This window comes from Ylistrum balloti, unplaced genomic scaffold, assembly GCF_031769215.1.
Source record: "Ylistrum balloti isolate Yb309-2 unplaced genomic scaffold, AGI_CSIRO_Ybal_v1 Utg371514, whole genome shotgun sequence".
Lineage (NCBI taxonomy): Eukaryota > Metazoa > Mollusca > Bivalvia > Pectinida > Pectinidae > Ylistrum > Ylistrum balloti.
The window spans coordinates 210,682-223,663 of record NW_026782782.1 but is presented as its reverse complement, the minus strand read 5'-3'; the positions used below and the strand labels follow the sequence as shown (position 1 = coordinate 223,663).

The following is a 12,982-nucleotide window of genomic DNA, read 5'->3' as shown; positions in this document are numbered from 1 at the left end:
AGTAATGTTGATGGTATAAAGGAAGAAATTACACTGGAGAGCCTACATAATTCGTATCGGTAAAATCTTTCCTGTCTCCAAGCAGGTAAAACTGATTATAAACATGATTGGTGGTAACGGCTGGTCTTTCTACCTCGGTATCGTTGTAACAATCAGTACGTAAACCCTCGCCATCTTAGTGCCGTTAGAACCCATAATACGCAAGAATATCAAAAACGGTAAAATAAGAGGTATAATTTCCCTATGTTTCTCAATTTATTTATTTCAATTGGTTTTCTCTTTACAGAATCACAGACTTGCACAAAAAAACCATTTCCATCGATCTGTTTATTTTGTGTCTGCACTTTTAATGATATTAACATCACCGAAAGAAAAAAACCCATTAATATTGTAATTAGTGTAGGCGTTCCTCAGGCCTGAAAAAGCTAAATAACAGTCTTAAGATACCATTAGATGTATATGGTCCTATAAATATAAATGTAAAACACTACAAAACTACTTTTGCATATACATATATATGTTTAAAAAGTGCACAAACGACGAAGTCATAGATTTGGTGACGTCACAGGATTTGAACCGTATACAAGATTATATAGCTTAGGTAGCAGGAAACGGTTAATTTGCAAATTTCCTGTAATTATTGGTCATGTTTGAGATATACATGTGTAGCAAATTGGTTATGAAAAGTACACTCTAACATGTATATCTATAAACTACATAACAATTACATCAATTGAAATAAGAAAAAGTTTCCCTGATTTCTGACGTGTGGTTGCCATGGTTACAAGATTTGAAATGTTTTAAACCGGACACTGAAAATTAATTTATATATGTATGTGGTTATTTATCGGAAATCCCATCAAGAATGAGTTAAGAACACGTCTTAACATCTATACTTCGTTACATCCTATCCATTTATATTTACTTGCATCGTCGACAGCTTCAAAAACAAGATACAAGTAAATAGATATACATGCACATCTGTGTATATTCCATAAATAATGTTATCACAGTTCGTTGCTCATTTAGTCAATGAATTGAAATATGTATACGGTATTACTTTGTTTCAAAAATGACATTCTATCAAATGACAGAAATCTAACTATTAAATAAAAGTGTAACTAGTTGTAATGCATCTCCCATTATGTGTCGCTGCCTAGCTAAACGTTTTTAAACAGATGTTTAAATATGAAGTTCTAACTAAGTTATGCAAGAATCAATTCATTGAATGAAATATCGACATGGCAAAACGAGCATTAGATTGTTATGACCAAAACTAGGGTCATAAAATAGTATCTCCAACTACAGGAGGCTCATTTATTTGCACGTGCGCGGTAATAAAGTTCGGATGACTGTCCGGTTTCGACAGGACTTCGTAATATCCTTGTAGAATAACTGCAGACATATACACAATAGGTGAAGTAAAATGTGCAGGTAAGTTTAGACAAAATATTATGGAATAATCAGTGGTTTTTTTCGCTAGGTCTACGTATTCCGCGTTAGAAATTCGGTACACCGTTTTTGCTTTGGACATTAGTCATTACCCTAATATTACGATGTAGAATGTCGGGAGAAATGCGTGCGCTTACAAGTCCGGGATTTCTTACATCTGATTGTAAGTGAAATCTTTGCATTACATTGTAGAAGCGAGTCTCACAACTTACATAGGCATAGTGGTAACATGGTGTTTGCACGTGTAACTTTAGTGCTTGTATCCGCTTGGTTTATTCCGTGCTTGTGCGAGGCAGAGTAGTGGGAATTATTCTGACCATATATCGGTATAACAGGTCTCAGTTACATTGTAATGAAGTATTGCTCTCTAGCTATCAGTATAGTCTGCAGACCTATGTATTACCATAGCAGCGACATCGTAAGAAAAGAACCATCTACAATCTGTAAGAAATCCATGAATAACCTCAGAATAGTATTTTAACTAATGTACTCAGGCCTATAAGTGAAACTGCTGCCCACCCACTGTACACTACACGCTTAATAATACGTCTATGAGGGGAGATCAGTCGCTACAATGCATGAAGTTTTTGTAAAGAGTTAAAATTCAGTTGTGTTTTCAGCATATAGATGATCTCCATAAGCACTTAGTTTGAAACCTGTAATATTTTTCATTGAACTTGGTAATGGGTTTTAAAGCAATTACAAGAATTCATTTGTGCGTTCCAGAACAGCTTGTTTTTTATTTGACATGTTTGGAAGAATTATTGCCCTTTACTTTGTTTTTCAACTGTACTCATCCTTTTCTTAGGGGATTCGTGATCACTATATCTCTTAGAATGGGGACTCATCAAAATTTTTAAATGATTGTTCTGGAGTAGCCTTATGAAATTAATATTCTTCAAACAGGGCTGGTTTTTGGCTTTGGATCAGGACAGAGATTTTTTTTCTTTTTTTAAAACTGATTTGTTTTCAATTCTTCTCTGTCTTTTTTCTCAATCTTTACAGCAAACTGATTGAGTAATCATTGATACACATTGTGTACAAGTTATGATATGATATACTAAACTATACTTTAATAAGATGTATCTAACTTGTATTGATTCATATTTTTACAGGAATCTAGACATTCTGTTTAATAAAGGATGAAAAATGGCTTCTCGAATGAAAAAGAATGTTGAAATTTGGAAACAGCGGGAAGAGGACCATAAACAAAAGCAATTGATCAACCCATTCTCAGACTGGGAGGGTGCTTCTCACAGACAGGCATTGAGTAAGGATGATCCCCGTTATGGCCGACCAGTGGAGGGGTCGAAAACAGAGTACCGTGGAAAAATGGCCGGAGAGCTGATTAGCAGTGAAATAATCGAACTTTGTGGTGTTATCGCAAATATTGGACAGAAACATTCTAATGGTGTGTACACAGTTCCCTTCGGCGAGTTATTTGAAGCTTATACATTAATCTCCAATAAACTTGTGGGCATGCTGATGAGAGCGAGGAAACAGAAATTGCTGGACTTTGAGGGGGAAATGTTGTATCAGAGGAGAGACGATGATGTGATCATCACATTGTATGTTTTACCCCCAAAAAACACTTAAACAGAAACGTGTCAAAACCACTGAAAGCCAAATGTGATAAAGCTGTTAAGAAATTATACCTGTATGCTATTTCTATGTTTTGATATAATTAGCAAAGTGTGATACAATTATGCAAGTATTGGCCTGTTTTGTCCCATAAACAAAATATCTTTGGACTGCAAATGTTCAACCAGTGAAGTGCGATGTATATTTGATATACCAATTACCAACTTCTTGTGATTTCAGGTCTCACATGAAGATGTCTAACTCCCGAAAAATAAAGATGCATGATAATTTCATGTTCTTAACATCAATATGATGTGCTCATATCTAATTTTGACAGTAAATGAGGATAAATCCAGATATATATTTATTTATATAAGGCAGGGGGTTACACATGTATCAGGGTCCGTCTTAAAAACACCTAATAAAGAATGCATATTTGAGAGGTACATTTTACTGTCTACTTCAATACTGAAAACATGTACATTAAATTGTATATCATTTAATCAACCAGGAAATGGGTTCTGAAATATTCTGATATTTATTTACATTTTGTAAGTATAAGTAACAGCACGGCCAAAGGATTAATGTAAGCTTATATGATTATTTTTTTTAATTGTCCTCAAATTACTCCTCAATACACATGTCTATTGCTTTAAGTATCCTGTTGCTGAAATCATGAATTTTAAAAATCCTGTCAAAGGAATGTTAAATTGCAATTTTAATACAAAGTTTTATGTACATTAAGTAAATACTTAAGTATATAGTCATATATTAGGGTTAAGATGAAGCTTGTTTAAGATTTTTGTCAAATATCGATTTAAAGACTTCAATTTCTACATTTTTAACTCATTATACCCTGTAGGTTAGAAATGAACTGTTTCACATCTGATCTTGTAACCTGGGTAGATGATGTATACTATGGATGTACTGGGTCAAGGCACCTTAATCAATCCATTGATCTTTCATATGGTGTGAAGTGAATAACAAATACATGCTGAATGCAAGTGCATGATCACACACAAAGTTTTACTATAGTAGCATTTTGATTGTAAACACTGGTACCAGCATGTCTATATTTAACTGTTTACTGTGAATTTTTTCCGTCCAATGACTATTTTGTCTCAAAACTAATGACTGATATATACAGATAGCATTACTTGTTACTTAAGTAATTGGGTAAATGTAAAGTACATTTGTATATCTGTGATACCATTCTTGTTAATATCTGACTAGAATCCTAGTCTCTATACTTTAGTCATTTGTTTGTCACAGAAATTAAAAAAATTTAATATGTTACAATCATTTAGAAGTTTTAAATATGTTACAATCATTAAAATATTAGATATCTTTATTATTTTTGGTATTTTACTCCACCTTTCTCTGTTTTATTCATGAAAAGATGGTAATATGATGAATAAAAAGATTGTAATATGGAAAAGGACACAAACATCCTCATAGTAGATAGGAGTTAGCATGTAGATGTCTGCAAATTTAAAGAAATAAATTGGAGTTTGAACAAAGTGGGAAAATTGACGCAAGGTATAAATAACCTGATTTATGGTGTAAACCCAAAACCTGATGATTGCAATGTGCAGGCAAATGAAAGTTATACCTTGGTACTGAGCTGATCTATAATAAGTCCATTGGCATTCATTTTAACCTCATGAGCTAGCAAAGGTACTGTACCTTGCTACCAGGTTGATACTACAGTAATTTCAGAATTTTACCCTGTGTATAAAGAACTTCTTAAAATTAAAAAAGGAGTTGGTTGGGTTGTTGATTACAAGTTATCTGTGACAAAAATTAGATATATAATTTCTTACATTTTCTAGACTGTGATCCATTAAGCTTCTATGCAATATGTACTTATATGTTGGAGTGATATGGTGCTATGGACCCTAGTGTTTTTATTTATTTGAAAATTTGTGCAATAAATATTGTTTGCCCCAAAAACACTGTTTTTTTTCTTTCTATTTTTGCTTTGCTCATTAGACAACAAAATTACATGCATCCTTGTCTTGCACTTTCAAATTTCCATCATCAATAATACTTGTATCTTTTTCAATCTGGAATAATTAAAACAACACAAAGGAAGCACAACACAGAGGGGAATATGACAACACAAAGCAAGCACCACAACACAGAGGGGAGTATGACAACACAAAGGCACCACAACACAGAGGGGAGTATGACAACACAAAGGAAGCACCACAACACAGAGGGGAGTATGACAACACAAAGGAAACACAACACAGAGGGGAGTGTGACAACACAAAGGAAGCACCACAACACAGAGGGGAGTATGACAACACAAAGGAAGTACCACAACACAGAGGGGAGTATGACAACACAAAGGCACCACAACACAGAGGGGAGTATGACAACACAAAGGAAGCACAACACAGAGGGGAGTATGACAACACAAAGGAAGTACCACAACACAGAGGGGAGTATGACAACACAAAGGCACCACAACACAGAGGGGAGTATGACAACACAAAGGAAGCACCACAACACAGAGGGGAGTATGACAACACAAAGGCACCACAACACAGAGGGGAGTATGACAACACAAAGGAAGCACAACACAGAGGGGAGTATGACAACACAAAGGAAGTACCACAACACAGAGGGGAGTATGACAACACAAAGGCACCACAACACAGAAGGGAGTATGACAACACAAAGGAAGCACCACAACACAGAGGGGAGTATGACAACACAAAGGAAACACAACACAGAGGGGAGTGTGACAACACAAAGGCACCACAACACAGAGGGGAGTATGACAACACAGAGGGGAGTATGACAACACAAAGGCACCACAACACAGAGGGGAGTGTGACAACACAAAGGAAACACCACAACACAGAGGGGAGTATGACAACACAAAGGCACCACAACACAGAGGGGAGTATGACAACACAAAGGCACCACAACACAGAGGGGAGTGTGACAACACAAAGGAAACACAACACAGAGGGGAGTATGACAACACAAAGGAAACACCACAACACAGAGGGGAGTATGACAACACAAAGGAAACACCACAACACAGAGGGGAGTATGACAACACAAAGGAAACACCACAACACAGAGGGGAGTATGACAACACAAAGGAAACACCACAACACAGAGGGGAGTATGACAACACAAAGGAAACACCACAACACAGAGGGGAGTATGACAACACAAAGGCACCACAACACAGAGGGGAGTGTGACAACACAAAGGAAACACCACAACACAGAGGGGAGTATGACAACACAAAGGAAACAACACAGAGGGGAGTATGACAACACAAAGGAAACACCACAACACAGAGGGGAGTATGACAACACAAAGGAAACACCACAACACAGAGGGGAGTATGACAACACAAAGGAAACACCACAACACAGAGGGGAGTATGACAACACAAAGGAAACACCACAACACAGAGGGGAGTATGACAACACAAAGGAAACACCACAACACAGAGGGAAGTATGACAACACAAAGGAAACACCACAACACAGAGTGGAGTATGCCAACACAAAGGAAACACCACAACACAGAGGGGAGTATGTCAACACAAAGGAAGTACCACAACACAGAGGGGAGTATGACAACACAAAGGAAACACCACAACACAGAGGGGAGTATGCCAACACAAAGGAAACACAACACAGAGGGGAGTATGACAACACAAAGGAAACACCACAACACAGAGGGGAGTATGTCAACACAAAGGAAACACCACAACACAGAGGGGAGTATGACAACACAAAGGAAACACCACAACACAGAGGGGAGTATGTCAACACAAAGGAAACACCACAACACAGAGGGAAGTATGACAACACAAAGGAAACACCACAACACAGAGTGGAGTATGACAACACAAAGGAAGCACCACAACACAGAGGGGAGTATGACAACACAAAGGAAACACCACAACACAGAGGGGAGTATGTCAACACAAAGGAAACACCACAACACAGAGGGGAGTATGACAACACAAAGGAAGTACCACAACACAGAGGGGAGTATGTCAACACAAAGGAAACACCACAACACAGAGGGGAGTATGACAACACAAAGGAAACACCACAACACAGAGGGGAGTATGACAACACAAAGGCACCACAACACAGAGGGGAGTGTGACAACACAAAGGAAACACCACAACACAGAGGGGAGTATGACAACACAAAGGCACCACAACACAGAGGGGAGTATGACAACACAAAGGCACCACAACACAGAGGGGAGTGTGACAACACAAAGGAAACACCACAACACAGAGGGGAGTATGCCAACACAAAGGCACCACAACACAGAGGGGAGTATGACAACACAAAGGAAACACCACAACACAGAGGGGAGTATGACAACACAAAGGAAACACCACAACACAGAGGGGAGTATGACAACACAAAGGAAACACCACAACACAGAGGGGAGTATGACAACACAAAGGAAACACCACAACACAGAGGGGAGTATGACAACACAAAGGAAACACCACAACACAGAGGGGAGTATGACAACACAAAGGCACCACAACACAGAGGGGAGTGTGACAACACAAAGGAAACACCACAACACAGAGGGGAGTATGACAACACAAAGGCACCACAACACAGAGGGGAGTATGACAACACAAAGGAAACACCACAACACAGAGGGGAGTATGACAACACAAAGGAAACACCACAACACAGAGGGGAGTATGACAACACAAAGGAAACACCACAACACAGAGGGGAGTATGACAACACAAAGGAAACACCACAACACAGAGGGGAGTATGACAACACAAAGGAAACACCACAACACAGAGGGAAGTATGACAACACAAAGGAAACACCACAACACAGAGTGGAGTATGCCAACACAAAGGAAACACCACAACACAGAGGGGAGTATGTCAACACAAAGGAAGTACCACAACACAGAGGGGAGTATGACAACACAAAGGAAACACCACAACACAGGGGAGTATGCCAACACAAAGGAAACACAACACAGAGGGGAGTATGTCAACACAAAGGAAACACCACAACACAGAGGGGAGTATGACAACACAAAGGAAACACCACAACACAGAGGGGAGTATGACAACACAAAGGAAACACCACAACACAGAGGGGAGTATGTCAACACAAAGGAAACACCACAACACAGAGGGAAGTATGACAACACAAAGGAAACACCACAACACAGAGTGGAGTATGCCAACACAAAGGAAGCACCACAACACAGAGGGGAGTATGACAACACAAAGGAAACACCACAACACAGAGGGGAGTATGTCAACACAAAGGAAACACCACAACACAGAGGGGAGTATGACAACACAAAGGAAGTACCACAACACAGAGGGGAGTATGTCAACACAAAGGAAACACCACAACACAGAGGGGAGTATGACAACACAAAGGAAGTACCACAACACAGAGGGGAGTATGACAACACAAAGGAAACACCACAACACAGAGGGGAGTATGACAACACAAAGGAAGTACCACAACACAGAGGGGAGTATGACAACACAAAGGAAGCACCACAACACAGAGGGGAGTATGCCAACACAAAGGAAGTACCACAACACAGAGGGGAGTATGACAACACAAAGGAAGTACCACAACACAGAGGGGAGTATGACAACACAAAGGCACCACAACACAGAGGGGAGTATGACAACACAAAGGAAGTACCACAACACAGAGGGGAGTATGACAACACAAAGGAAACACCACAACACAGAGGGGAGTATGACAACACAAAGGAAACACCACAACACAGAGGGGAGTATGACAACACAAAGGAAACACCACAACACAGAGGGGAGTATGACAACACAAAGGAAACACCACAACACAGAGGGGAGTATGACAACACATTGGAAACACCACAACACAGAGGGGAGTATGACAACACAAAGGAAACACCACAACACAGAGGGGAGTATGACAACACAAAGGAAACACCACAACACAGAGGGGAGTATGACAACACAAAGGAAACACCACAACACAGAGGGGAGTATGACAACACAAAGGAAACACCACAACACAGAGGGGAGTATGACAACACAAAGGAAACACCACAACACAGAGGGGAGTATGACAACACAAAGGAAACACCACAACACAGAGGGAAGTATGACAACACAAAGGAAACACCACAACACAGAGTGGAGTATGCCAACACAAAGGAAACACCACAACACAGAGGGGAGTATGTCAACACAAAGGAAGTACCACAACACAGAGGGGAGTATGACAACACAAAGGAAACACCACAACACAGGGGAGTATGCCAACACAAAGGAAACACAACACAGAGGGGAGTATGACAACACAAAGGAAACACCACAACACAGAGGGGAGTATGTCAACACAAAGGAAACACCACAACACAGAGGGGAGTATGACAACACAAAGGAAACACCACAACACAGAGGGGAGTATGTCAACACAAAGGAAACACCACAACACAGAGGGAAGTATGACAACACAAAGGAAACACCACAACACAGAGTGGAGTATGCCAACACAAAGGAAGCACCACAACACAGAGGGGAGTATGACAACACAAAGGAAACACCACAACACAGAGGGGAGTATGTCAACACAAAGGAAACACCACAACACAGAGGGGAGTATGACAACACAAAGGAAGTACCACAACACAGAGGGGAGTATGTCAACACAAAGGAAACACCACAACACAGAGGGGAGTATGACAACACAAAGGAAGTACCACAACACAGAGGGGAGTATGTCAACACAAAGGAAACACCACAACACAGAGGGGAGTATGACAACACAAAGGAAGTACCACAACACAGAGGGGAGTATGTCAACACAAAGCAAGCACCACAACACAGAGGGGAGTATGCCAACACAAAGGAAGTACCACAACACAGAGGGGAGTATGACAACACAAAGGAAGTACCACAACACAGAGGGGAGTATGACAACACAAAGGCACCACAACACAGAGGGGAGTATGACAACACAAAGGAAGTACCACAACACAGAGGGGAGTATGACAACACAAAGGAAACACCACAACACAGAGGGGAGTATGACAACACAAAGGAAACACCACAACACAGAGGGGAGTATGTCAACACAAAGGAAACACCACAACACAGAGGGGAGTATGACAACACAAAGGAAACACCACAACACAGAGGGGAGTATGACAACACAAAGGAAACACCACAACACAGAGTGGAGTATGACAACACAAAGGAAACACCACAACACAGAGGGGAGTATGACAACACAAAGGAAACACCACAACACAGAGGGGAGTGTGACAACACAAAGGCACCACAACACAGAGGGGAGTATGTCAACACAAAGGAAACACCACAACACAGAGGGGAGTATGACAACACAAAGGAAACACAACACAGAGGGGAGTATGTCAACACAAAGGAAACACCACAACACAGAGGGGAGTATGTCAACACAAAGGAAACACCACAACACAGAGGGAAGTATGACAACACAAAGGAAACACAACACAGAGGGGAGTATGACAACACAAAGGAAACACCACAACACAGAGGGGAGTATGACAACACAAAGGCACCACAACACAGAGGGGAGTATGACAACACAAAGGCACCACAACACAGAGGGGAGTATGACAACACAAAGGCACCACAACACAGAGGGGAGTATGACAACACAAAGGAAACACCACAACACAGAGGGGAGTATGACAACACAAAGGCACCACAACACAGAGGGGAGTATGACAACACAAAGGAAACACAACACAGAGGGGAGTATGACAACACAGAGGGGAGTATGACAACACAGAGGGGAGTATGACAACACAAAGGAAACACCACAACACAGAGGGGAGTATGACAACACAAAGGAAACACCACAACACAGAGGGGAGTATGACAACACAAAGGAAACACAACACAGAGGGGAGTATGACAACACAAAGGAAACACCACAACACAGAGGGGAGTATGCCAACACAAAGGAAGTACCACAACACAGAGGGGAGTATGCCAACACAAAGGAAGTACCACAACACAGAGGGGAGTATGACAACACAAAGGAAGTACCACAACACAGAGGGGAGTATGACAACACAAAGGCACCACAACACAGAGGGGAGTATGACAACACAAAGGAAGTACCACAACACAGAGGGGAGTATGACAACACAAAGGAAACACCACAACACAGAGGGGAGTATGACAACACAAAGGAAACACCACAACACAGAGGGGAGTATGTCAACACAAAGGAAACACCACAACACAGAGGGGAGTATGACAACACAAAGGAAACACCACAACACAGAGGGGAGTATGACAACACAAAGGAAACACCACAACACAGAGTGGAGTATGACAACACAAAGGAAATGCACAACAGAGAGGTGTGTATGACAACAAAGGAAACAACAGAGGGGAGTATGACAACACAAAGGAAACACCACAACACAGAGGGGAGTATGACAACACAAAGGAACCACAACACAGAGGGGAGTATGTCAACACAAAGGAAACACCACAACACAGAGGGGAGTATGACAACACAAAGGAAACACAACACAGAGGGGAGTATGTCAACACAAAGGAAACACCACAACACAGAGGGGAGTATGTCAACACAAAGGAAACACCACAACACAGAGGGAAGTATGACAACACAAAGGAAACACAACACAGAGGGGAGTATGACAACACAAAGGAAACACCACAACACAGAGGGGAGTATGACAACACAAAGGCACCACAACACAGAGGGGAGTATGACAACACAAAGGCACCACAACACAGAGGGGAGTATGACAACACAAAGGCACCACAACACAGAGGGGAGTATGACAACACAAAGGAAACACCACAACACAGAGGGGAGTATGACAACACAAAGGAACCACAACACAGAGGGGAGTATGACAACACAAAGGAAACACTACAACACAGAGTGGAGTATGACAACACAAAGTAACCACAACACAGAGGGGAGTATGACAACACAAAGGAAACACCACAACACAGAGGGGAGTATGACAACACAAAGGAAACACCACAACACAGAGGGGAGTATGACAACACAAAGGAAACAACACAGAGGGGAGTATGACAACACAAAGGAAACACCACAACACAGAGGGGAGTATGCCAACACAAAGGAAGTACCACAACACAGAGGGGAGTATGCCAACACAAAGGAAGTACCACAACACAGAGGGGAGTATGCCAACACAAAGGAAGTACCACAACACAGAGGGGAGTATGCCAACACAAAGGAAGTACCACAACACAGAGGGGAGTATGCCAACACAAAGGAAGTACCACAACACAGAGGGGAGTATGCCAACACAAAGGAAGTACCACAACACAGAGGGGAGTATGCCAACACAAAGGAAGTACCACAACACAGAGGGGAGTATGTCAACACAAAGGAAGTACCACAACACAGAGGGGAGTATGTCAACACAAAGGAAACACAACACAGAGGGGAGTATGTCAACACAAAGGAAACACAACACAGAGGGGAGTATGTCAACACAAAGGAAACACAACACAGAGGGGAGTATGACGACACAAAGGAAACACAACACAGAGTGGAGTATGACAACACAAAGGAAACACCACAACACAGAGGGGAGTATGCCAACACAAAGGAAACACCACAACACAGAGGGGAGTAGGACAACACAAAGGAAGTACCAAAACACAGAAGGGAGTATGAGAAAAAAGAAGGGAGTATTACAACACAGAAGATGCATAACAGCATCACAGCTTGAGGCACATAAGAAGCACTTTAAATTGATGAAATATTATATGTGAGCTATTTTCCCAAATGGATAAACAGAACAATAATGATACTAGGTGGCCATCTTGGATTTTATGGAAGTTTGTTATCACAATTACGTGGCAGAAATATGCATATCCAAAAGTCTACAGATC

At 41.1% G+C, this 12,982-nt stretch overlaps 1 protein-coding gene across 1 annotated transcript; it reads left to right on the top strand.

The window, feature by feature from the left end:
* The first annotated feature begins 2,601 nt into the window (after nucleotides 1–2,601).
* On the top strand, nucleotides 2,602–3,048 carry LOC132562802 (actin-binding Rho-activating protein-like). The gene has a single exon (XM_060227573.1). It carries the CDS (start codon nucleotides 2,602–2,604, stop codon nucleotides 3,046–3,048), a length of 447 nt encoding a protein of 148 aa, XP_060083556.1.
* Nucleotides 3,049–12,982: the final 9,934 nt, after the last annotated feature.